The sequence below is a fragment of the Balaenoptera borealis genome (assembly GCF_965194805.1).
Source record: "Balaenoptera borealis genome assembly, chromosome: 14".
Classification (NCBI taxonomy): Eukaryota; Metazoa; Chordata; class Mammalia; order Artiodactyla; family Balaenopteridae; genus Balaenoptera; species Balaenoptera borealis.
Genome location: NC_138875.1, coordinates 81,401,656 through 81,428,813, shown reverse-complemented (window position 1 = coordinate 81,428,813; position 27,158 = coordinate 81,401,656). Strand labels below are relative to the sequence as shown.

At 46.6% G+C, this 27,158-nt stretch overlaps 1 protein-coding gene across 1 annotated transcript in view; it reads right to left on the bottom strand.

The window, feature by feature from the left end:
* The window catches only part of SRRM4 (serine/arginine repetitive matrix 4), a 162,511-nt gene that overhangs the window by 47,707 nt on the left and 87,646 nt on the right, over positions 1-27,158 (bottom strand). The window contains exon 2 of the mRNA XM_082355937.1: positions 516-662. Coding sequence (XP_082212063.1) covers positions 516-662 — 147 coding nt within the window. The remainder of the gene's footprint in view (positions 1-515; positions 663-27,158) is intronic.

The window sequence follows — 27,158 nt, the reverse complement described above, 5'->3', positions numbered from 1 at the left end:
CCTTCTCTCTCCATCTCTTGCAGCCTCTTATGGAAACAACTTTATTTTTTTTCTGTTTCCTGGGGATAATCCTCCGGAACTGATGTTGAACTTCACTTCTTCAAGCTGATAGGACTTAACTGTTTCTCCCTCATTGAAATCACGGCCTAACTAACTAAAGCCTGTAGCCAGCCTGGGTAGAGGGCAGCCTGGGTGGAGGAGCAGACTTCGGCCATGAGAGCTGCTCTGGCTTCCTAAGCCACTGCCTCAGGATTCAGGCTCTTAACTAGAGACTCCTGTTCATAAGCCTCAGGGGTCTATGTGTCCTCCGAAATGGTACACAGAATTTGGGGAGTATTCTCGGCATTCATAGCTTCCATCTAATTCTCAGATGGGTTTTGATCTGATTTAAGGATCTCAAAGAGGAACTTGCAAAAGCGAGAGGGGAAGAGTCGTCAGAGAGACAAACTTCATCTCTCCATCCTCAAGTTGAACTTCCCTGTTAGACTGAAGAGGGGAGCGGGGCAGGGTCTCACCTGTGTGCTCTGGCAGGACTGGCCTCCCGGCAGGCTTTGCCTCTCTCCCAGCTGTTGGAGCCCAAGACCTCAGTGGCCAGAGGCTGGCTCAGCTTTTCCGAGGGTCCATCCTGAGCTGGGACCATGGGGCTGCTCTGGGGTTCTGTCCTATAGGGGAGGAAATAAGGAGGCAAAAGTGTTAGGATATGACAGAGATTCTTAATGTTCATCAAACATTCATAGATGTCAGAATATTTCCAACCTCCCTCGGAGTAAAGTTGGGGCCATAATACCATCAAGGGTCAATGGTCTCTGAATGGGAGAGATATGTATTGTTTCCAGTTTGAGGCAGTAAGATCTGTGTGTCATCTCCAGCTCTCTCTCCCTCTGTCACAGTGACTTTGGAGGCCACACATTCCAAAAGGTGAAGCTACTTGATGGAGGAGAGATGCCTGGACCACATCAGACTTTGCATGACAGAAATAAGCCTTAGTTAGGTTAAGCCACTGAGGTTTAGGGATTTATTTGTTACTGCGGCATAGCCTAGCCTAACCTGATTGAATCACAGGGAGAGGCTGGAAACCAGCATTTTACTTCCTTCCTCAAGACTTAATTGGAGGCCAAAGCAGTATAGGATTAGTTCAAACTCTCCTTTGCCATTTCTCTCCCACTTTTCTGCCTTATCTATGTATGGCACAGAGACAGCTTCATTTAAACACTATCTTCACGATTTAGTAACTCTAGGTCCTGGGATCAGTCCCTCAACCTCTCCGAGCTGCAGTTTCCTCAACTATAAAATAGGGAATAATATCAGTCCGTATATTGTTGAGTTGTTGTGAAGATAAAATGAGATAATATAAGCAAACAGGAAGGCCTAAGAAATATCACTTCCCTTTCCCTTTACTTCTCTGTGAACCAAACCTCCCATTTGGTGTCCTTAGCAGGTGTGAGCTCACCTACTTGGGATGGCAGTTCCCATGAAGGCCTGAAGTTCTCTTCTCTGCCTCTGAGATGAGGTCCAAATAACACAGGGAAATTACCTGCGTCCCACCTCCTTCTCTGAGTCCCAGAGAGGGAAAGGAAGTTGCTTAGTTACTCAGCCTTTGAAGAAGCTGTCACTCAAGTCTCCTGGCTCCTGTCATTCAGAGTCAGGAGTCTGAGAGCCACAGGTGGATCTGGCACCATCCAGCGAGTATCCCTGCCTGCTCACCCTGCCTGCAAATCCCAGGTCAGGCACCGATCAAAGGCATTAGCATTTCTCCTGCACCGAGCTCCTGCAGCCAGTGCATCAAGATCGGTTTTATGACTCAGGATGAATGCACTTGATAAGCCCCCTGCTCCTTAGGGCTGCCAGGAGCGCAGGCCAAGCCTGGTCAATATTGAAGGAAGGGCAGCAAAACACATCCTCCTCTGTCAGCCGCTTATCGGTGCATCTTTAGAAGCAGAGCTGGGAGATACTTCAAGCCCAGGAAGGATGGAGATTCTAGTCGGGTCTGCCCAGCCCTCCTCACTGCCAACTCCATGCTACCAGAACTCCAGTTTTCCCTACACCTCCCTGCACCCCTTCTCCCACGATGAGGGTTCCATTTCCATGTCTGCGTTCCCTCCGGTCTATCTGTGTGGAATGCCGCCCTGGCTCTTTTCAGATAACTCAAAGCTTGCAGTTTCTGCCCAGCCTCCAGCAAGGTTTGCCTCTTCCCACACTTGTCCTAGCCAAGGCTAACCCAACATTCACTAACGCCTATTCCCTGAGTGCCTGCAGTGTGTCCAGGCCAGTTCTAAGTCTGGTGATGCAGTGAACAAGACACAGGTGTTCCCCGAGATCATGGAGTTTAGATTACAGATGGGAAAGCAGGTAATAAACACACAAGAAAGTAACAATATGGCTTATTTGTTGGTAATAAGTTATGGAGAGAATAAATCAGTGGAATGGGGCTAGGAAATGGGAGCGGGTGACTGCTATTTCGTATACAGTAATCAGGGAAGGCCTTTTTTAGGAAGTAACAAGAGAGTGCAGACTTGAAGGATCAGAGACTAACCTTGCAGTTTGTGTTGGTTTTAAAATGTGTTCACAAATTCTTTGACACTCATACCATCAAAAGCTGAATCCTAGAAGATGTGATATATATATGATGGAATACTACTCAGCCATAAAGAAGAATGAAATAGTGCCTTTTGCAGCAACATGGATAGACCTAGAGATTACCATACTAAGTGAAGTAAGTCAGACAGAGAAAGAGAAATATCATATGATACCACTTATATGTGGAATCTAAAAAAACCGATACAAATAAACTTATTTACAAAACAGAAATAGACTCACAGACATAGAAAACAAACTTACGGTTACCAAAGGGGAAAGCAGGGGGAGGGAAAAATTAGGAGTTTGGGATTAACAGATACACACTACTATATAGAAAACAGATAAACAGCAAGGACCTACTGTATGGCACAGTGAACTATACTCAATATTTTGTAATAACCTATTTGGGAAAATAATCTGAAAAAGAATATCTATATGTGTGTGTGTGTGTGTGTGTGTATACACACACACACACACACACACATATGATGGAATCACTTTGCTGTACACCTGAAACTAACACAATATTGTAAGTCAACTATACGTCAATAAAAAATAAATAAATTTTAAAAAGAGAAAAAAAAAAGCTGGAGCCTAATTTCCCCCCCTGTGAATACTGGATGGGCTAGTGACTCACTTTTAATGAACAGACTGAATTAAAAGTGATGATATGTGACTTCCAAGACTAGGTCATGAAGGCAACTTCTGCCTCTTCCTCTTGGATTGATCACTTTGAGGGAAGCTGGTCGCCATGTTGTGAGGACACTCAAGCAGCCCTGTGGAGACGCCCATGTGACAGAACTGAGGCCTCCTGCCAACAGCCAGCACTACCAGCCATGTGACTGAGCCACCCTGGAAGTGGGTCCTCCAGCCGCAGTCAAGCCTTCAGATAAGATAGCAGCTGTGGCTGACATCTGACCACCATCTCATGAGTGCTGAGTCAGTCACCCAGCCAAACTCCTGACTCACAGAAACTGCAAAACATAACTGGTTATTGTTGTTTTAAGCCACAAAGATTTGGAGTATTTTGCTGCTCAGTAATATACAACTTCTACACAGGTATCTGCAATCAGTGGAAATATGTTCTAGGCAGAAGGAATAGCAAGTTCAAAGACACTTGGCATATACAAGGAATAGCAAGCAGGGGTTAGAGTGATAAGAGGAGAGATCAGAGATGAGGTCTTTGATGGGACCTAGGAATCTGTATTCCTAAAAAGTTCCTTGGGGGCCTCTGATACTGTGCCAGGTTTAGCAGAGCCTGGACTACATAGGTCATGGAAGACTTTTGGGTCCCATGTGGCTGAGATGGGTGATGATGTGGTCTGGCTTACATTTCAGAAGGTTCACTCCACTGGCTTAGGACACTCAAAGGAAGGGAAGAAAGAGATGGGGAGACTATTGCAATGACTTAGTGATCAGTGAGTTTATCAATGGATGCGTATTGCCCAGCAGAGTCTTGAGTTGGACACACACACAAGAATGGAATTTTGGACTTTCTGGAGTATTACAGGAAACCAAGACACAAATATGTGCCTGAGGCAACCTTGCACCAGGCAGAAACTGAGTTGATGTGAGGAGTTTGGCAGTGAATAAATACATGACAAATAGTGCTGGCATCGGATGGAAGGTCTCAGTGACTTGTGCTAATAGAGGCGTGGGTTATCCCCAGTGCAGGGAAAGCTGGGGGATACTACTGCCAGGCACTGACGGACAAGGCTTAAGGCAGGGACAATGTCTCATCCATCGCTGCCAGCAGCAGGGTGGAGAATCAGGGATGGAAACCCTGACAATGGTTTGATGAGCAGAGAGGTATAATGGAGTTGCTGCAGCTTACAGCTTGACACTCCCTGTTGTGGTAGTTCTTTTATTTTTCCAATAGCACTGGCCTCCCCTTCCTGGTGTTGAGTACCTCACCTGGGATTATAACACAAACAAAAACAGAATTAATTCTACCAGGCTGACAGGGAGTGGGGAGGGAAAGATGAAAGGAATCCTTCCTGATGTAACATTTAAGATTTTTAAAATGTGTTCTAATACTTTGCTTCTTAGCTTTTTTAAAACTGAAAGAGACCCAGGGATCACGTAGTCCAGGCTCTGCTAAACATGGCACAGTATCAGAGGCCCCTAAGGAACCTTTAAAAAATACAGATTCCTAGGTCCCATCATAGCCATAATAAATCAGAGTCTCCAAGGATGAAACGTGGGAACCTGCAACTTAAAGAAACATCCCAGGTAATTACACCTTCTATTAGGTCAAGAATAAATCCAAACTGATTATCTGGTTTAAAAGGCTCTGAATGATCTGGCCTCTGTCCCTCTAGACCCCATCTCCTACCCTTCTCCCCGTCCCTTACTCTGCTTTGGCCACATGGCCTTCTCGCTGTTCCTCAAATGGAACAAGGCGCTTACTCAGAGCCTTTGCTCTTTCTGTTCCCTCCACCTGGTATGCTGTTCCTCCTCCAGCTATCTGCATGGCCGGCTCCTTCTCTGCACTCAAATGTCACCTCCTCAGAGAAGCCCTCCCTCATCCCCTTATGTAATCGTGCTGCTCTCATCACCGGCCACCACCACAGTGGCCTGCTGTGCCTTCCCTCCGTCACAGTACTTGTTACTATTTGAAATGACCATTTTACATGTTTATTTGCTAACCGTTTGTCTTCTGGACTAGAATGTAAGCTTCCTGAGAGTGGGAACTAGTCTCTTCTCTCATCACCGAATCCCCAAGGATCTAGTGCCTGGCATAGACAGCATGCCTTCTTGCTCAGGAAACATTTGTTGAATGAATGAATTTACAAATCAATTCTGATGACCAATCTCATGTGAGAACCACAGGTCAGATGCAACCTCTCCTCACATATAAAGAAGCAGAGGTCCAGGGAGGAGGACCAGTCTGAGGCCACACAGCACTTCAGTGGACTCAGACCTCAGCCATGGTACCTCCACCCCCTTAGCCCCACCCATCTTCCTTCTTTGCCTCCAGCTTTGCATCCGTGCAGGGCTTTAAGAAAAATTCTGTGTTCCATCCTTGCTGAGGAGTACAGGCAGCTGCCTCGTTTTTTCCACACAGTCCGTTGATGTTGCATTAAAAAAGATACTTAAAAGAAGGCGAGCTCTTCAGGGGACGGCTAAAACAGTGAAGTCAAAGGGCCAGTGCACTCCACTTCACAGAAGGAGGGAGGGAGCCACAAGTGCTGCATTCCTCAAGGCCTCCCCGCTGGGTTCCTGCTAATCAGCGACCTGGAGCTTAGATGCTGCTCTCCGTAGTCATGGCAACCAGCAGATTCCCAGCATCTGATAAGAGGGCTGAACTTTCCGCAAAGCTCCTGACTCCAACAAAGCTCTCACTCAGCCGGTTGGACGCCTCGAGCACTAGTGTGAGTTAAACACCGCTTGGGGAATCAGAGACAAACAATGGTGGAGGGGAGTGAGGACACCGGCCCCTGCCCAGCTCTGTGCAGAATGAGGAAACTGAGGTCCCAAGAAGAGAGGAGACTTGCCCAAGGCCACAGGGTGACTCACGTCAGAGCTTCAGCTTGAACTGTGGCCTTCTGACCCCCAGTCCAGTGCTCTTTCCACGTCCTTTGATCAAAACAACAGCCGGCATTTATCAAGCACCTACTCCGTGCCAGACACCGGGCTAAGCCCTCCTCTGCGTCGTCTCATGTAAGCTTCCAAAGAAACCCAGGAGCAGGCATGGCCACCTCCACTATACAGATGGAGAAATTGAGACCCAGGGGTAGTAAATGGCAAGAGCACCAGATGCCCTGCTTGTATATGAGAATCAGCTGAGAAAAAAGGAGAGCAATCTGGAAAACACTTTGAAAATATAAGGAAATAATAAGTGGGGGCATAGGGTGAATGTTAGTAATTTCCCTGTACGACAGGGATTTGCCTCATGTGTTTGGAGAAGGGGCTGTATCTCAAGCCTCTGGCCTGAATCTTATATTCCACAAATAGAAGTGGCACTTGGCCATTAGATTTGGGACATCCCTGACACTTACTTTCCCCATCCCACTAATAGCTTCTCCTGGGTGTAGAACACTTGCAAATCCAGTGTCTCAACAGACGCTGACAAGGCTTCTCGGTAAGGTACTCAGTTTGGTGAACTTATCCCCATTACTCACATGAAGACACTGAGACCTGGGGAGGCAAAGGAACTTGCTTCCCATCCAAGATTCTTGTTCTACACTTGCATCCAGGGCTGTGAATGATCCGCCCTTGTCGCTGCACTTAGCCAGACACCTACTGTCTCCCCGTTTCAGTAGAGGATGAAGGCGCAGACCCTCAGCTCCCGGGTCCAGCAGAGAACCCAAGGTTTATCGTTGGGCTGAGCCAGCCCTTGGGCAAGATGGATTTGGCTAATTTGTGCCTTGGCTCCTGGGACTTCAGTCTGGGTCCTGTTAATATCCCGGCCTGACGTCTTGGTACCAAGTCCTTTTCAAGGTTAATTAAGCCTGGTTGGGGACACTCTGAGGGAGCTGTGATTCTTTGAGCTTTGCTATCACAATTGGAAAAAGTGTAGGAGCTTGGGGGAAGAGCAGGGATTCCAGAGAGCCACCGTGGGAGGCATCATCTGGATGTGGGAGCCACGATGCTCAGCTTAGTAAGAACTGAATGAGAAAGAACACAAGTTTTATGAGGCTGGCATTTCCCTCATTATTTCATTCATTTATTCAACAGCTGTTTACTGAACACCTACTTGGTATCAGATTTCAAGGACCCAAAGGTAACTAAAACTTATCTGTGTCCTCAAGGAATTTCCAGCCTGGAAGAGGAACACTGATTCCTCAACTGGGGATTACAATGTGGTATAGTAAGTTCTCTGATGGAGAGAAGCTCAGAGAACCATGGGACCACAGAAAGAGCACCTAATCCAGCCTGGGGAATATGGGCAGGTGGCTGTGAAAAGTTTCCTAAAAGACATATGGTAATTGGTCACGTGCAAAGGCCAGGCACCGAGACACAGCAATGGACTTCAAGGAACTGCAGAGGAAGTAGTAAGTTGGAAGAGATAGTTGGGGTGGAGGATGGAAGGTAAGAGTTGAGACTGGCTTATTTCACTTAGCATAATGCCCTTAAGGTCCATCCATGTTGTTACAAATGGCAGGGTTTCCTTCTTTTTATGGCTGAATTCCATTTAATCTATCTATCTATCTATCAGATATATATATATATGATATATATCACATTGTCTTTATCCATGGACACTTAGGTTGTTTCCATGTCTTGGCTATTGTAAATAATGCTGCAATGAATGTGGGAGAGCAGAAAAAAACAGGAGCTGAGACTAAGGAGGCAGACAGGGCTAGATTCTTCAGGGCCAAGTGGACAGGTGCTTCTCACACCTTCACGTGCATGTGAATCACCTGGGGATCTTGACAGAATGCAGATGCTGATTAAGTAGGTCTGGGTTAGGGCCTGAGCTTCTGCATTTCTAACCAATTCCCAGGTGATGTTATTGCTCCACAAACCATACTTTGAGTAGCCAGGTTGTAGATTTTACAAATGATTTGGACTGATCCAGCTTTCTAGCACCCTCTGCCCTCAGGCAACTGGTGAGAACGGTTTAGTTCAGTTCCCAGGGCTGAGAGCATGTGAGTGTGTGAACATGTTTATGTGTGCGTGGTAAACACTCTTGTATATCAAAAGCTGTCCAGTTCCTGGGCCTTCCCTGGTGGCGCAGCGGTTAAGAATCCTCCTGCCAATGCAGGGGACACGGGTTCAATCCCTGGTCCGGGAAGATCCCACATGCCGCGGAACCACTAAGCCCGTGTACCACGACGACTGAGCCTGCGCTCTAGAGCCCACGAGCCACAGCTACTGAAGCCCGCGCGCCTAGAGCCCGTGCTCCGCAACAAGAGAAGCCGCCGCAGTGAGAAGCATGCGCACCGCAACGAAGAGTAGCCCCCGCTCGCCACAACTAGAGAAAAGCCCGTGTGCAGCAACGAAGACCCAACGCAGCCAAAAATAAATAAATAAAATAAATTAAAAAAAAAAACAAACCCATCCAGTTCCCAAGTTCAGGTCAGAAGACGAAAGAACCATACGGAGAAAACTCAGCTCAGCACTTCTTACCCGGCTCAGCCAGGCAGGTCAGGCCCCCAGCCCGCCTGGGGTTTGAACTCTCACCACAGAACACAAGCCTACTGCCTGCACTCCACCCCAAGTCCACCCAGTCATTTTGCCCTTCACAGGCTGGCCTGTCAATTGCCTATTTGCCTAGTGAGGGTTCAAAGTGCCAAGAAGGGGACTGAATCAGATTCTTGGGGTTGTCTGAATTCCAAAATGTTGTGGTTTCCCACTTGACCACGTTGTGAAGGGTAATCAGGTGATGCTGGGAAAGGGCAGAGGTCCTGCAGTTCTACTGACCTGGCTTCATGCCCTGATTCTACCCAGCTGTGTCACCACAAGAAAAAAGAACACCTCTCGCTCCAGCCCAGGGGCAACTGCAAGACCTTTCTATCAGCTGGAATTGCAGACAGGGTTTGGACTTCTCCATGGAGGGAAAATTGCTGATTAGATTTTCTTGCCCTGGGAGGGATTGTGCTAGATGAGCCCCTTTTGGGCATCAGTACGGCTACTGCTAGAGGAGGCGTCAAGCAAGCAAGATCTGCTGGGAAGAGGGAAGAAGCCCTCAGCCTTAAAGGAAACCTTCAGTCCGGAGCAGGAGGAGCCTTGGTTCAAGAGCTGAGAGAGTAACAACCGGTCCCAGGAGGTGCTGTCAGGGACCGTTCACGTACCCTTCATTCAGCCACCGACTCAACAAATATTTATTGAGCACCTACTATCTGTGGGGCATGTTCTAGGCACTGGAGACACAGCAGAGAATGAGACAGAAAAAACTCTCTACCTGGCGGAGCTTGCATTCTCCTGGGATGGGCAGAGGGAGGAGGAGAGCAGAAAATAAGCAGAAGTGCACGGTAACTATGGAGCGTATTGGAAGGCAAAGAAAGCTATTTAAAAAAAAAAGAAAGAAAGAAAGGGAGACGGATAAGGGGAACTGAAAGTGCTACCAGGAGGGGGACGTGGTTTCAGATGGTGTGATCAGAGAAGGTTTCACTGAGAAGGGAACATTTGAGTGAGACTTGAAGATGATGAGGGAGTGAGCCTGGAAAAGAGCAAGACAGGCAGACAGCACAGCCAACACAAAGGCCCTGAAGTTGGAACATACTAGATACACTGAGGCTGGAAGTGAGGCAGCAAAGGGGACGAGAGGAGGGGGTGATGTCAGAAGGGTAAGGAGGGCTCAGATCGTGTCCTGGTGGGCTATTGCAGGGCCTTGGCTTTTTCTCTGAGCGAGGTGAGATGCCGTTGGAGGGTTCTAAGCAGAGAAGCGATGTAATCTGACTTAGGTTTTAAAGGATCTCTTTGGCAGCCTGCTGAGCGTGGACAGCCAGGGAGCTGGGATTAATGCAGGAAGACCCGTGAGGAGACTACTGCAGCAACCCACAGGAGAGGAGATGAGGGCCAGGATCAGTGTTATCGCTGCTGTAGTGGCAAGAAGCGGTCGGTTTCTGGACAGATACTGAAGTTGGAATCAACCAAGTTTGCTCATGGGTGACTCCAAGGGTTCTGGTCTGAGCAACGGGGATCGATGAGCTGCCGTTGACTGGGCGGGGACAGGTGCACATGAGGGGTGTTTTGTAAGGGTTCCCCAGAGCTCAGTTCTGGACATGTTAGTTTTGAGATGCTAATTAGACACCCCCTCGTGGAGATGGCAGGTGGGCAGTTGGATACAGGAGACTGAAGTTCAGAGAAGACATCAGCACTGGGGAAAAGCCCTTGAGTGATGTTAGCATTTAGATGATGTTGAAAGCCAGAAGATTGGATCTTCTGGGGAGTAACCGGGAGCACGTGGCTAGAGTGAGGTGGGAAACTGAGGACGAAGGTAAGCTCTGAGGGAGTTGTACCGGCGGGGTTTCAGAATAACAAAATGGCTCGATAGAAGCGTCCCAGCCTGGCGGACTGGCTCTTAAAATATACTCATAAAATGATTCCTCCAATTCATTCCTTTAGATGCAGTGATTCATTTATTGTTTATGCATGCATTCATCTATTTCGTCATTAGCTATTCATTTATCCACTGATTCATTAATCACTCATTCACTCATCTGCTAAGCATTACTTTACTTCTGGTGGAGGGTCATTTCAAGATGATCCAGACATGAGTCTTTCCCTCAAGAAGCTCACAGGCCAGAGGAAGACATGGGGTAGGTACATAAGAAACTCTCATGCGGGGTGAAAGTGACCCAAGAGAGGAGAAGTCCTCAGTAGAGACAGGGCACCAGTGCCTGCAGGAAACAAGACAGGTGGCACAGAGGGGGCTGAGCTGCTTGTCCGGGGAGGGCTGCCAGAGCACAGTGGCTAGATTTCTCACACTGGCCCTGCCTGGGCACTCACCATGCCCAAAGGCACGACCCTGGGCGAGTCTCTTCACCTCTCTGGTGAAATCACAAGTTGTCTGCACCTCACAGGACGGTTGTGAGGATGAAATGGCACGATGCACGCCCAGCACTTAGTTTCTGGCACACGGCAGCACTTTAAATATCAGGGAGAGATCACATTGTTCACCAGCCTCACTGCTCATTCCGATTCCCTTTCACCAAACAGCTCAAGACAAGGGATTCTGGGAAGGGAAAGGGCAGGGAGGTCAGGGGGCATTGAGTGTCCCCGGAGACCCTCTCTACACTGGGGCCTTGCTCCCCACCACCAAGCTGAGTGGCTACCCATTCGCTGCTGTGTCCCGGCTTCTCTCTCTCAATAGCCCAGGGGTGAATTTATCTCCTCCTGTCCTCCCGGGACAACCAACTGGACCCTTTCATCAGCTGGAACTACAGAGGTGGGGGTGGTGATGAGGGAGGGCATCGGGGAGCGTGGTGCAGTTGGGACTTTGTGTCCCTGCAGACACACACAACACACACGTCCCCCCTTCCTGGGGCTGAGGTTTGGTAGAAAATTCCTAACAAGCGGAGAGTAAGCTACCGCTAAAATCTGCAGAGAGGACAGAGCGGACTAGCCACAAATCTCGATGGCAGGCGGTGAGCAGGCAGCAAGCTCCGGAGGTCTGGGCTCGTTAGTTTTAAAATAACACAGCAGAGAAGTGAGATAAAGGGCTTCAGCGGGGGAAGCTGTCAGACACCTCGCCTTACGCTGTTGGAACCACCCGAGGGGCCCCATCTCTCCTCCTGGGTTTCAGAAACAGAGATTGCAGGCTGGGGCAGCGGCTGTGTTGCCTGATCACAGAGCCAGAACTTATCAGAGCTAAGCCAGCCCTTGGAACTCTACCCAGGAGAAGCTGAGGTCCAGAGAGGGGCCAGTGCTACATTCCAGACACTCGGCGAGTTTGGGGCTGAGCAGGGACCACCAATCAGTTCTTCTGCAGCTGTAGTGAAAGCTGTTGCTCAGATCTTGGTGTGAGTGTTGGCTACAAATACCTCACAGGCACCCCTTCCAAGAAGGTTATATCCACCCCTGGCGGGTGGCGAGGCATCCCATAGCCAACGACTCACTTGGGAGTACAAACGACCTTCCCCCTTGCGGCAAGGTAATACAGTTCACACTCTAGAGCTCCCTGTGGGATCAGGCTGAGGCTAGAGTCTAGCTGAAACTACATCTTTTCATAGCTTTCTGTACTGCCCTAGCTTGCTTCCTCACTCCCTTTCTCCTGAGAGCACACCCTCAATAAGTCTGTGCACCCAAATCGCTGTCTCAGGCTTAATTTCTTGTGAATTCCATCGAAGACAGACCCAGACCAAGTTTTCCTCTACCAAACTACTAAATGCAAAACAATAGTTAAGTACTGTATTTGTTCAAACAGACATGGGTTTGAAGCTCTGCTTTGCTACTTCCAGGCTATGTTTACCCAGCAGAAGTTACTTAGTATCATTAAACCTTCAATGTTTCCCCAGCTGAGGATGGCAAATGTTCATGGGTATGTTAATATTACCTGTCTCATAAGACGGTTGTAAAATGTTTAGCACATTTTATGGACACATAACAAATGCCCAATGTATGTTATTTGATGAAGCTATTTGACGTTATTTGATGATGATGGTGATGAGGAGGAGGAGGAGGAGGAGGAGGAGGATGGCGGCAGAATGAGTAGACAGGTTGGTCCAATCACAACTCCACCAATCAGCAGAAAGCTCTCAAAAGACTCCACCTCTGAAGTTCCCGCACCAATCATCAGTGAGTTCTCAAATCACACCCTTCCCATTCATCCTCCTTTAGGCTTGTCCCAGAGGCCCCTCCTTTGCCATTATCATTCTTCCCTGACAAAGGACTTCCTGTGGGAGAGAGGGAACTCTGGAGAGACCAGTCCTCTGTCTTTACCCGGAAGTGACCATTTCTCAGTGCCAGCCCAGGCATCCAGCTGTACCACCTGTAGAAAATGGCTCCTCCAAAGTAATTCTGATGAAGGAGTTGATGGGAAAGGTCTGTCCCTCTGCTGGGATTTTTACCTGCCTTCTAAAAGTCAGACCTTTATCTTTAGTAGGCAGTCAGCTTCAAGACTATCTCCCACCAACCCTGATGGGTCCCCGGGCTCCAGGAGGGCTTGGGGTGGTGGGGAAGGATTGTGGCAGGGACGGCTAGGAGCCCCCAGCACGTGGGCAGAGGGCTTTTTCAGCTCTGCGGTGTCTCTGCCGGCCACAGACAGCACCTAAGCAACCGGGAGCCACAAGGAGCACTGGAATCAGGCAGACTGCAGCCTGAAAGCTGGTTTTGCTGTTTTCAAGCTGTGATCTTGAACGAGTCACTTCATCTCTCTTCTGCAGAACGGGGTAAATGGTAGTGTCCAGCTCGTAGAGGTGATGCACGTAAAGTGCTTAACACCATTCCTGGTGCAGAGTAAGCGCTTCATCAATGTTAGCTGTCACTGTAACTGGAATTATTCATTGTAAATCGCCTTCGGGGCAGAGTCTCTCAACTTCGCTGTCTGCTCCAGCCCACCCCTGACCCCACTGCCCACTTCCCCATAGAAATAAATTCTGCACTCTCTTTGCTCCAAGATATTGCAGCATACCCTTGACCAAGGTCCCTCATCTATTTAAGCCTCAGTTTTCTCATTTTTAAAATGGGGATAATACCTTACGTATTGGTGTAGTTGTGGGAAATATATAGTTATTACACTAAGCACAATGTCTTACTATTATAATTGCAATTAGCACTGAAAGAGACTTGGTAGCTCCCATCAGAGGAAGAAGTTCTGCTTGGTGAGGAGCCTTATGGATCATTCTTTCACAGTCATCTTTGAGGAGTGCATAGCTTTCAACCTGCCTGGAATACCTTGGGACCCTGAAGACGGGGGACTGGCCCCAGTGACCTCTGAAAAGCCTGTCCAATTCAAAGATTTCTGTGAGTCAGATTCTCCTCTGGGTCTAAGTCGTCCCCATCTCTTTGCCTCTTTCTGAACACATTGGGGTGGCACAGTAGGGACCCACATGGCCCATTCACCCCCAGTTTAAGGATGAGAGTTGTCACCTCTAAACAGTTTCTGAGTTCCTAGGTGGGAGCATGGGTATACCAACTTCTTCAACTCACTGTGTTACAGTAAAGGGACCTCATACTTACTGAGAACCTACATTGTGCCAACACCTCATCAGATATTTAAAACGCATTGTTTCATTTAAGTCCCATAATAAGCCCTTGAGGTGGGAATTGTTAAGGGTTGTTTTTAGATGAGAAAAACAGAGGCTCAGAAAGGTATAGTGACTTGCCTAAGGACACACAGCAAGTGAGGGAGCCCAGAGTTCTCAAGGAACTGTAGCTGGGTGTCCCTGGTCTCCAGACTGAGGATGGCCACACAGTTCAGCTTTTGGTGTCACTATGTCTCTTCCACTGTGACCATGTCTCCACCTCCCCCATGCTGACTGGTGTTCTGTCTTCTTCCTATTTGCTCTCCTGCACCCGGTCCCCCGGCTGCTGTCTGCACAGTCTATTGATGGAGACAATCAATCAGCCAGCTTGCTCAGACAGCTAAAAAACACCCCATTGACCAATTTTCCCTCCAGCGCCTTTCCGCGGACCATGAAACCTCACTAATTTGGAATTTGCAATGATTTCTGACATAGAACCTGCATTTCTCATTCTGGTTAAAAAAAAAAAATGAATGAAATGATATCCCATGGACCCCTGCGGGCTTCTGAGCAAGGTCCTGGCAGCCAAGAGGCCCTGTTTCCACCCCCTTTCTCTTTGTTCCTTCTGGTTTCTTCCACCTGCACCCATTTCTAGGTTGGATTATAACTGATGGCACTATTATAAAGGCTAATACTACTAGTAATAACAGCAGGTATTCATGAAGCACCAGCTGCGTGCCAGCACTGTTCTAAACGCTTTGCATTTGTTTGCTTTGATAATCCTCACCACAGTTATTTGAGGCTGGTACAGTGATCAACCCCATTTTACCAATGAAAACACTGAGGCAAGAGGAGATCCCGATAATTGGGGGTGGAGGTGGAATTTGAAGCCAAGCAGTCTGTTTCCAGAACCCATGGTCTTAACCCCTTCCCCCACTGTGCCTCTAGGGCTGAGCACTATGGGGGCCACTTGTGGACCCCTTGGACCCCAACAGTGCTTCCTGCTTTGGGCCTCTGAAAGCACCATGCAATGGGACAAGAAAATGTCGTGTCCTTCTATAGATGTGTGACGGTGTGTTGAGCCGGGGATTGGAAGTCAGTGGAAAAGCTGCCTCCCGACTTGTGTCCCCAAGGACTCTACCGAGTGAGAGGCACAGAGCCTTCAAAAGAAACTGGTGGCGAGGGGTTTGAGAAGGATCTTTCCTAGGTTCAGAATCCTGTTTTAGAGTGTTGATTGCCCTTAGGGGTCAACCATCTAACCAAAGCCCTGGTTTCTTTCTACAGATATTTTGCTCTATGCTGATAGAGATGCAAAATGCAACTGGAAAGCTATGTGCTGTCCCACTTGCCCCTTTCCTGTGCAAAGGCCCTGTGGCATCCTTTTGCATAGGCCCAGAGTGGACTTGCCTTTGTGGATTTGCAGTAGGGCATCCTCTTTTTTATGGGGGGAAACGCTGCCCACTCCGGTTGCCTTGGAATACGGTTTAAATGGAAAAGAAAGACCATGCCATTAAAAAAAATTCATTGAAATGACTTGATTCTGCCAATTACCCATTTGGTGGCGTTTAGACAGAGCCTTGGTTCCTGGTACAAATCTCTCAGCCCCTCTGGTAGGACCTGAGGCCTAAAACAAGTGCGGGGGGTCTGGCAGGATTGAGGCAAAGGCCTTTAAACTAGTCCAACACTCCTCGACCGTGACAAAGCTGTCTTCCTGGTCACTGTATTTATGGTCGCATTTTTACTTGCAGCCAGCTAAGACTCTGCACATGAATGAATATATATGATGTGTCCAGAGGTGTGTGTATAAGGCGGGTAGAGCCTGGACCCCGGTGTTCTCAATGTCAAGATGCGCCATGTGGCAGCTCAGAAGTGTCCAGGGTGGCCGGAGAATTCGTTGTGCGAACTGGAACACTTGGAGGATCAAAAGGGGCACAGACGGTAGATACGCAGGATCTGTGGTCACCCTGGCTATCTCCCTTTTCTGACCTTGAGACTCGAGTGTCCAGCTGTCTCCTCTCCCTCTCCTCCCAGAAGTCCTATTGGCTCCGGAGACTCACCTGTCCAAACCTCAACACATTGCCACCCCCACCACCTGTTCTCCAGCTCCACCTTCTACCTTCTTAGGCAAGCAGCAACCGGCCATCCCCCCGGACCCCCTCTTTCTCTCACTCTCATATCCAGCCCATCAGCAGATCTTGACCATTTCAATTTCAAAACATCTCAGCATCCATCTCCTCTCCATCTCCACTGCCACCTCCCTGGTCCAAGGCCTCATCATCTCTCACCCAGACAACTGCAACGGCTTCCTCGTTCACTCTGGCCCCGCCCCGCCCACTCTCCATGCAGCAGGCAGGGTTCTCTTCCAAAACGCAGATTCAATCACATCACTTCCGTCTTCAGAGCCCCAAGAAGCAAGTCCAAACTCCCTGATGTGGCTCTCATGGGCCTTCAAGGTCCACAGCCCCAGCTGACCTCTCCTGGTGTGTCATGCTCCGCTGCTCTCTCACTCACCATGCGCAAACCATCTGACATCCCTGCACAGCCCTGTACAGCCCCTGTGTCCAGATGCAGCAGAGCATGAAACTTAAGGGCGCGGCCTGGTGCCAGATCGATGGGTTCAAACCCTTGTCCTGCCACTCTGTGACCTTCAGCAATTGACTTCACCTCTCTGGGCCTCAGAGCTTCATCTATAAGATGTGGATAATAAGAGTACCTGCCTCATAGGGTTATTTCAGGGATTAACAGTGAATACATGTAAAGCTCTTAGAACAGTGGTTATTTCTTACTAATTAGGAAATGGCATCACTCACCTTGCCTCCTTCAAACTGCCCATGTTTCCTCCTGTCCATTCTTCTGATTTCAACCTACAATGCCACCTCATCCAGGAAGACTTTCCTGACTACTGAGACCGTTTATATACCTTCTCTATGCTCACAATATCCTTTACTGAAATTGTCAGTTTAAATCTCTGTTCCCGTCCCCTGGACTGTGAAGCCTTTGAGACAGAACCTGAACATTTTGCAGCACTGTGTCCTCGGCACCTGGAAGGTGCCAGGCCCATAGCGTCTTCAGTAAATATTGGTTGAATGGGAGAACTGACTGGATAAATAGCCCAATCAAGCCAGCGAGGAAGAGGTTAACTGAGGGGACAGGCAGTGGATGGCAGTGTATCTCACTGTCAGTGTGGCTACAGATAGCCGCTTGGGACGGTTCCCAAGTCCCAGGATGCCGGCATTTGTAATAGAAATTTCTCCAAGATGGGCAGGTACTGAGGGCAGCCGGTCGCCCCTGAGGATGCTGCACACTGAGAAGGAGCATGGGTCTCCCTGGGTTTCCTGCTGTAGATGCCCCGCTGTGCCCCTTCCCACCTTCCAGGCCACTAGCTCCTCAGCTCCAGGGGTCAGAGGACAAACCGAGTCCCTCTGCTTGGTGTTCAGGAGCCCCTCCCCCCACTGACCTCTCCTCCGGGTATTCCCCCCCCAAAACCAGTCAGACTCTCTGAACCCACAGACCTGGGTTCCAGTCCCAGCTTTGCCACATACTAGTTATGTGGCCTTGGGCAAACGAATTCACCTCTCTGTGCCTCGGTTTCCCCACCCATAAAATGGAAAGCATAATAGTGCCTACATCACAGGGCTGTGATGGGGATTCAGTGAGGTCATGCATTTTGTGATGTGCACGGTACGTGGCAAGAGTGCAGTACTGCTTTTCCGGACTTCTAAAAGATGACTCTAAATTCCATGTCTTTATCAGTCAGCTAGACAGTCCCAGCTGCTATATTCACAGAGATACAATCAAACAGGGAAAATACATTAAAATAAATAAATAAATAAATTCCATGTCTTGTTTGCACTGTTCTCCCCACTTGAGATGCTTTCCCCCTGTGTCCCTGCATGGCCAAGCCTCCTGGGTGGGTCTCCGCTGTGCATCTAGACACTCCAGCTGCTCTTCTGTCCTCTGGTGCAGACCCACGGCCATGGTGGACACCCGGAATGTTCTGGGCAGCTGCACTGTCAGCTTGGCTCTGGGCCCAGTAAGTCTGAGCCCTTTTCTGAAGAATCAGCTGGCCAGCAAATGCCCCTGGCTATGCTGGGAGCAGGACCATTCCCTTCTATGCAGCCCTAGAGATGTGACCCCAGCGTCCCTGGCAGGGAAGCGGGGAGGGAGGCAGGGAATGAAGGAGCCACTAACATGTGGACCTGGAGCCTAATCCTGCTGGAGAGCCCTGGGAACCAGCGTAGACACACAACTCCGAGTTCTTGCGCCTGAGGCACCTGGAGAATTTACCCTTCAACTCCCATCAGTCCTGACTGAAGGCTACTCCCCAGGGGCAATAACTCCTGCCCTGTGTCTGGGTGGAGTGGGCTTGGTGGCTGGAGAGAGCCCTCAGGTAGAGTCTCAGGTCCTGTTAGTTGGAAGTCAGGTTGGCATCCTCAGGAATGGTGGGCACTGAGGGGACACGGGCAGAGAAATAGCAACATCACCAGTTCTGCCAGGCCTAGGCACTGAGTGGTGTCTGGAGGGCTGCAGTCACGGCCACACCCCAGAAAAAGGCCAACCACCAGGCAAAGCCCAATTTCCCTGGAACTTTCACAAGGTGGGGTCCTGAATACCAGGAAATACCGGACTTCACTCCTTTGTCAAATCCTCCCTTCTTGCCTCCCTCCCTTCCTACTTTCTTTCTTTTTTTTAAAATTAATTTTTATTGGAGTATAGTTGATTTACAATGTTGTGTTAGTTTCTGCTCTACAGCAAAGTGAATCAGTTATACATATACATATATCCACTCTTTTTTAGATTCTATTCCCATATAGGTCATTACAGAGTATTCAGTAGAGTTCCCTGTGCTATACAGTAGATTCTTATTAGTTATCTATATTATATATAGTAGTGTGTATATGTCAATCCTCTTGAAGCTTTTTCTTTAATTTTTGAATTTTATTTATTTTTTTATACAGCAGGTTCTTATTAATCATCAATTTTATACACATCAGTGTATACATGTCAATCCCAATAGCCCAATTCATCACACCACCACCCCCAACCCCCTGCCGCTTTCCCCGCTTGGTGTCCATACGTTTGTTCTCTACATCTGCGTCTCAACTTCTGCCCTGCAAACCGATTCATCTGTACCATTTTTCTAGGTTCAACATACATGCGCTAATATACGATATTTGTTTTTCTCTTTCTGACTTACTTCACTCTGTATGACAGTCTCTAGATCCATCCACGTCTCAACAAATGACTCAATTTCGTTCCTTTTTATGGCTGAGTAATATTCCATTGTACATATGTACCGCATCTTCTTTATCCATTCATCTGTCGATGGGCATTTAGGTTGCTTCCATGACCTGGATATTGTAAATAGTGCTGCAATGAACATTGGGGTGCATGACTCTTTTTGAATTATGGTTTTCTCTGGGTATACGCCCAGTAGTGGGACTGCTGGATCATATGGTAATTCTTTTAGTTTTTTAAGGAACCTCCATGCTGTTCTCCATAGTGGCTGTATCAGTTTACATTCCCACCAACAGTGCAAGAGGGTTCCCTTTTCTCCACACCCTCTCCAGCATTTGTTGTTTGTAGATTTTCTGATGATGCCCATTCTAACTGGTGTGAGGTGATACCTCATTGTAGTTTTGATTTGCATTTCTCTAATAATTAGTGATGTTGAGCAGCTTTTCATGTGCTTCTTAGCCATCTGTATGTGTTCTTTGGAGAAATGTCTATTTAGGTCTTCTGCCCATTTTTGGATTGGGTTATTTGTTTCTTTAATATTGAGCTGCATGAGCTGTTTATATATTTTGGAGATTAATCCTTTGTCCGTTGAGTCATTTGCAAATATTTTCTCCCATTCTGAGGGCTGTCTTGTTTATGGTTTCCTTTGCTGTGCAAAAGCTTTGAAGTTTCATTAGGTCCCATTTGTTTATTTTTCTTTTTATTTCCATCACTCTAGGAGGTGGATCAAAAAAGATCTTGCGGGCTTCCCTGGTGGCGCAGTGGTTGAGAATCTGCCTGCCAATGCAGGGGACACGGGTTCGAGCCCTGGTCTGGGAAGATCCCACATGCCACGGAGCAACTAGGCCCGCGAGCCACAACTGCTGAGCCTGCGCGTCTGGGGCCTGTGCTCCGCAACAAGAGAGGCCGCGACGGTGAGAGGCCAGTGCACTGCGATGAAGAGTGGCCCCCGCTTGCCGCAAACAGAGAAAGCCCTCGCACAGAAACGAAGACCCAACACAGCCATAAATAAATAAATAAATAAATAAAAATTTAAAAAAAAAAAGATCTTGCTGTGATTTATGTCAAAGAGTTCTTCCTATATTTTCCTCTAAGAGTTTTATAGTGTCCGGTCTTACATTTAGGTCTCTAATCCATTTTGAGTTTATTTTTGTGTATGATGTTAGGGAGTGTTCTAATTTCATTCTTTTACATGTAGCTGTCCAGTTTTCCCAGCACCACTTATTGAAGAGACTGTCTTTTCTACATTGTATATCCTTGCCTCCTTTGTCATAGATTAGTTGACCATAGGTGTGTGGGTTTATCTCTGGGCTTTCTATCTTGTTTCATTGATCTATGTTTCTGTTTTGGGGCCAGTACCATATTGTCTTGATACTGTATCTTTGTAGTATAGTCTGAAGTCAGGGAGTCTGATTCCTCCAGCTCCGTTTTTTTCCCTCAAGACTGCTGTGGCTATTCGAGGTCTTTTGTGTCTCCATACAAATTTTAAGATTTGTTGTTCTAGTTCTGTAAAAAATGCCATTGGTAATTTGATAGGGATTGCATTGAATCTGTAGATTGCTTTGGGTAGTACAGTCATTTTCACAATATTGATTCTTCCAATCCAAGAACATGGTATATCTCTCCATCTGTTGGTATCATCTTTAATTTCTTTCAACAGTGTCTCATAGTTTTCTGCATAAAGGTCTTTTGTTTCCCTAGGTAGGTTTATTCCTAGGTATTTTATTCTTTTTGTTGCAGTGGTAAATGGGAGTGTTTCCTTAATTTCTCTTTCAGATTTTTCATCATTAGTGTATAGGAATGCAAGAGATTTCTGTGCATTCATTTTGTATCCTGCAACTTACCAAATTCATTGATTAGCTCTAGTAGTTTTCTGGTGGCATCTTTGGGATTCTCTATGTATAGTATCATGTCATCTGCAAACAGTGACAGTTTTACTTCTTCTTTTCCAATTTGTATTCCTTTTATTTCTTATTCTTCTCTGATTGCCGTGGCTAGGACTTCCAAAACTATGTTGAATAATAGTGGTGAGAGTGGACATCCTTGTCTTGTTCCTGATCTTAGAGGAAATGCTTTCAGTTTTTCACCATTGAGAATGATGTTTGCTGTGGGTTTGTCATATATGGCCTTTATTATGTTGAGGTAGGTTCCCTCTATGCCCACTTTCTGGAGAGTTTTTATCATAAATGGGTGGTGAATTTTGTCAAAAGCTTTTTCTGCATCTATTGAGATGATCATATGGTTTTTATTCTTCAATTTGTTAATATGGTGTATCACATTGATTGATTTGCGTGTGTTGAAGAATCCTTGCATCCCTGGGATAAATCCCACTTGATCGTGGTGTATGACCTTTTAACATGTTGTTGGATTCTGTTTGCTAGTATTTTGTTGAGGATTTTTGCATCTATATTCATCAGTGATATTGGTCTGTAATTTTCTTTTTTTGTAGTGTCTTTGTCTGGTTTTGGTATCAGGGTGATGGTGGCCTCATAGAATGAGTTTGGGAGTGTTTCTTCCTCTGCAATTTTTTGGAAGAGTTTGAGAAGGATGGGTGTTAGCTCTTCTCTAAATGTTTGATAGAATTCACCTGTGAAGCCATCTGGTCCTGGACTTTTGTTTGTTGGAAGATTTTTAATCACAGTTTCAATTTCATTACTTGTGATTGGTCTGTTCATATTTTCTATTTCTTCCTGGTTGCGTCTTGGAAGGTTATACCTTTCTAAGAATTTGTCCATTTCTTCCAGGTTGTCCATTTTGTTGGCATAGAGTTGCTTGTAGTAGTCTCAGGATGCTTTGTATTTCTGCAGTGTCTGTTGTAACTTCTCCTTTTTCATTTCTGATTTTATTGATTTGAGTCCTCTCCCTCTTTTTCTTGATGAGTCTGGGTAATGGTTTATCAATTTTTGTTTCTCTCTCAAAGAACCAGCTTTTAGTTTTATTGATCTTTGCTATTGTTTTCTTTGTTTCTATTTCATTTATTTCTGCTCTGACCTTTATGATTTCTTTCCTTCTGCTAACTTTGGGTTTTGTTTGTTCTTCTTTCTCTAGTTCCTTTAGGTGTAAGGTTAGATTGTTTATTTGAGATTTTTCTTGTTTCTTGAGGTAGGCTTGTATAGGTATAAACTTCCCTCTTAGAACTGCTTTTGCTGCATCCCATAGGTTTTGGATCGTCGTGTTTTCATTGTCATTTGTCTCTCGGTATTTTTTGATTCCCTCTTTGATTTCTTCAGTGATCTCTTGGTTATTTAGTAACGTATTGTTTAGCCTTCATGTGTTCGTGTTTTTTACGTTTTTTTCCCTGTAACTCATTTCTAATCTCATAGCACTGTGGTTGGAAAAGATGCTTGATATGATTTCAATTTTCTTAAATTTACTGAGGCTTGATTTGTGACCCAAGATGTGATCTATCCTGGAGAATGTTCTGTGTGCACTTGAGAAGAAAGTGTAATCTGCTGTTTTTGGATGGAATGTCCTATAAATATCAATTAAATCTGTCTGGTCTATTGTGTCATTTAAAGCTTCTGTTTCCTTATTTATTTTCATTTTGGATGATCTGTCCATTGGTGTAAGTGAGGTGTTAAAGTCCCCCACTATTATTGTGTTACTGTCGATTTCCTCTTCTATAGCTGTTAGCAGTTGCCTTATGTATTGAGGTGCTCCTATGTTGGGTGCATGTATATTTATAATTGTTATACCTTTTTCTTGGATTGATCCCTTGATCATTATGTAGTGTCCTTCCTTGTCTCTTGTAACATTCTTTATTTTAAAGTCTATTTTATCTGATATGAGTATTGCTACTCCAGCTTTCTTTTGATTTCCATTTGCATGGAATATCTTTTTCCATCCCCTCACTTTCAGTCTGTATGTGTCCCTAGGTCTGAAGTGGATCTCTTGTAGACAGCATATATATGGGTCTTGTTTTTGTATCCATTCAGCAAGGCTGTGTCTTTTGGTTGGAGCATTTAATCCATTCACGTTTAAGGTAATTATCGATATGTATGTTCCTATGAGCATTTTCTGAATTGTTTTGGGTTTGTTTTTGTAGGTCCTTTTCTTCTCTTGTGTTTCCCACTTAGAGAAGTTCCTTTAGCATTTGTTGTAGAGCTGGTTTGGTGGTGCTGAATTCTCTTAGCTTTTGCTTCTCTGTAAAGCTTTTGATTTCTCCATCGAATCTGAATGAGATCCTTGCCGGGTAGAGTAATCTTGGTTGTTGGTTCTTCCCTTTCATCACTTTAAGTATATCATGCCACTCCCTTCTGGCTTGTAGAGTTTCTGCTGAGAAATCAGCTGTTAACCTTATGGGAGTTCCCTTGTATGTTATTTGTCGTTTTTCCCTTACTGCGTTCAATAATTTTTCTTTGTCTTCAACTTTTGCCAATTTGATTACTATGTGTCTCGGCGTGTTTCTACTTGGGTTTATCCTGTATGGGACTCGCTGCGCTTCCTGGAATTGGGTGGCTATTTCCTTTCCCATTTTAGGGAAGTTTTCGACTATAATCTCTTCAAATATTTTCTCAGGTCCTTTCTCTCTCTCTTCTCCTTCTGGGACCCCTATAATGCGAATGTCATTGCGTTTAATGTTGTCCCAGAGGTCTCTTAGGCTGTCTTCATTTCTTTTCATTCTTTTTTCTTTTTCTGTTCCGCAGCAGTGAATTCCACCATTCTGTCTTCCAGGTCACTTATCCCTTCTTCTGCCTCAGTTATTCTGCTATTGATTCCTTCTAGTGTAGTTTTCATTTCAGTTATTGTATTGTTCATCTCTGTTTGTTTGTTCTTTAATTCTTCTAGGTCTTTGTTAAACATTTCTTGCATCTTCTCGATCTTTGCCTCCATTCTTTTTCCGAGGTCCTGGATCATCTTCACTATCATTATTCTGAATTCTTTTTCTGGAAGGTTGCTTATCTCCACTTCATTTAGTTGTTTTTCTGGGGTTTTATCTTGTTCCTTCATCTGGTACATAGCCCTCTTGCTTTTCATCTTGTCTCTCCTTTCTGTGACTGTGGTTTTTGTTCCACAGGCTGCAGGATTGTAGTTCTTCTTGCTTCTCCTCTTGAAGCTTCTTATGAATACACTGTATGTCTTGTGTTCATAACACACTTGGGAATTCCAGGGCAGACCAGTGCTTAGGACTCAGCTTTCTCACTTGCAGGGGCCAGGGTTCGATCCTTGGTCGGGGCACTAAGATCCTGCAAGCTGCACTTCAATAATTCCTCTTTTCATTTCAGCTAACATTTTTCTCTTGTTCTTCCCACTCAAACTATCAAAAAATCGTCCTTCCTACTTTCTTTCCCTCCTTCCCCAGACATTTCTTGAGCTCTGGCTCTGCTAAGCATCCTTAGGGTGTAAAGTTGATTAGGACACTACGGTCCACCAATCTAAAGCCTTTTTCCTATAAAGCTCAGAGAGGGGACGTGACCTGCTTCATGTGAAGTGGCAGAGAAGTAAGCAGAACCCCGGTCCCCTAACATCTTGAGCCTCAGGCTACTCTGACTGACGAGAGCTCTTCCTGGAAACTCTGTCCCTGCCCATTCTGCCAGAGCCAGAGCCGCTTCCTCTGGCTGGAGGCCCAGGGTGAGGCTGGCGCAAGGATGTGGAGGTCAAGCTGGGCTGCTGGGTGCAGGGCAGGCAGCGAGCAACAGCTCTGTCCACAACCGCCCCGGGCTGAATCACCAGCCGGGCCAGTTTGGCTCAGCGTTTCAAACCCATCCTTATGCACTGGTACAGTCTCAGGGAGAAAATAGGATTTTGCCTGTTGTTGCAATTTAAAAGAAGGGGGGAAATCACAAACACATTCTCTGTCTCACCAGAAAGCGGCCCATTTGAGAAGATCAATCAAATGTTTTCAGCCAAAGCCCCAACAGGTCCATATTTTCCCAAATTACATGGGTTGAAAGGAAGATGGGAGAGACGGAGAAAGGCGTGACGAGGCTAGGCTGGTGATGGGATTATCCACAGCGGAGGGGGAGGGGGCCCCACTGTGTCTTTAGTGGGGTGGGGGGAAGAGGCTGGGCAGGGTGTGGGGCTCCTTCTCTTGGTGGAGGGTCTTGGCTTGTGTTCAGAGATGCTGCAGAGCCCTGCAAAGACACCCACTGGGAGTTCAGCCCACTCTCAGTAACTCTTGTGGAATAATGAGGCTGATAATGAGACCGGCAAGCCAGAGCCGAGGGATGCTTCCAGCTCAGGGGAGAAGTGTCTCCCTGCAGTACAGCTCAGCGGTTGTCAGCCGCTGTGTGACACTCCGGTCCATCATGATCAGTTGTAAGCACTGTCATGGGTTTGTTACTAATTGCTAAAGATGAAAATTTGGGAATGGTTTCCAATTGAAATAAATGTATAAATACATGAATCTTCATCATCCCAGCTAACGGCAGCTCCTTTCAAGTGGTAACCTTGGAGTTCTCCTTGACTTCTCTCTCGCAAACCCGAGGTCTGACTTATCAGCAAATCTAGATGCTACCTTCAAAATATATCCAGAATCCAAATAGTTCTCTCCCCCTGTGTCCACCACCCTGGCCCAAGCCCACATCATCTCTCACCTGCATTATTGCAAGAGCCTCCTAACAGGTCTCCCTGCTTCCACCCTTGCCATCCTGCAACCTGTTCTCCGAGAGGCAGCCAGACGGATCCTGCTAAATCTCAAGCCAGGTCATGGCACGCCTCTTTTCAAAGCCTTCCAAAGGCTTCCCTAAAGCCAAACTAATTAGAGGCCCATGCAACCTGGCCCCTGTTACCACCCTGACCTCACTTCCCACTCTCTTCTCCTGCTTTCTCTACTGCTGCCCCACTGGCCTCCATGCTGTTCTCTGACACGCCAATTATAATTCTGCCTCAGGACCTTTGCACGTGCCATTCCCACTGCCTGGTACATGCTTCCTCCATATATCCATATGACATCCTCCCTCATCTTCAAGTCTTTGCTCAAATGTCACCTTCTCAGTGACATTTTTTCCCTGACAACCCTACATAAACCCTATTTAAAATCGCAACCCCTCTCCATTGTACAATGGTCTCTCCCTGCTTTATTTCCCTCTATTGTACTATATATTTTGTGATCTGAGATAACCATTTACATGCTTATTTTGTTTATTGTATGAGCTCCCCACTCCCCCACTAGGATCGAAGTTTCATGAGGGCAGGGATTTTTTTGTCTCTTTTGTTCACAGCTGTTTCCCCAGACTCTTGAATAGGGCCTGGCACAAAGTAAGGGCCCAATTAATATTTGTGAAACGAGTAAGTGGATAGATTCACGATTCTTTCTCTAACAGAGTCCTTTACCCTGAGTGGTACTCTGTTATGTTTCCTTGAGCAGGAAAGAAAGGTGTGAAATTAAGTTCGTGCACTAAATGTTAACATTATGTGATCTTGGGTTCATGCGGGGAGATGTGCTCGGTATGTGAACATCATCTGTCGTATGTCTGGACTGCTGGGAAAAAAAGGTTGAAAACAACAGGACTTATGAGGGGGTTTACAATATTGCATGGCTCTTAATTGCTGTCTGGCTTTGAGAAAGTTGCCTGCCCTTTCTGAGAGACAGTGGAGGAGCAATGGGACCGTCATCACACCCAGAGCACTTTGGCTCAGGTCCTGATTCTGCCACCACTAGCTGAGTGACCCTAACCAAAGAACTTGATTTCAGAAACCTCTGTTTCCACGTGTCCATCATGGGGAGAAAGAAGCCACCGGGTAAGAGGGACAGCATCTACGAGGGTGAGCTACGGAACTGAGATCCGGACTTGAATCCTGGCTCAGCCACTCCCTAGCCATGAG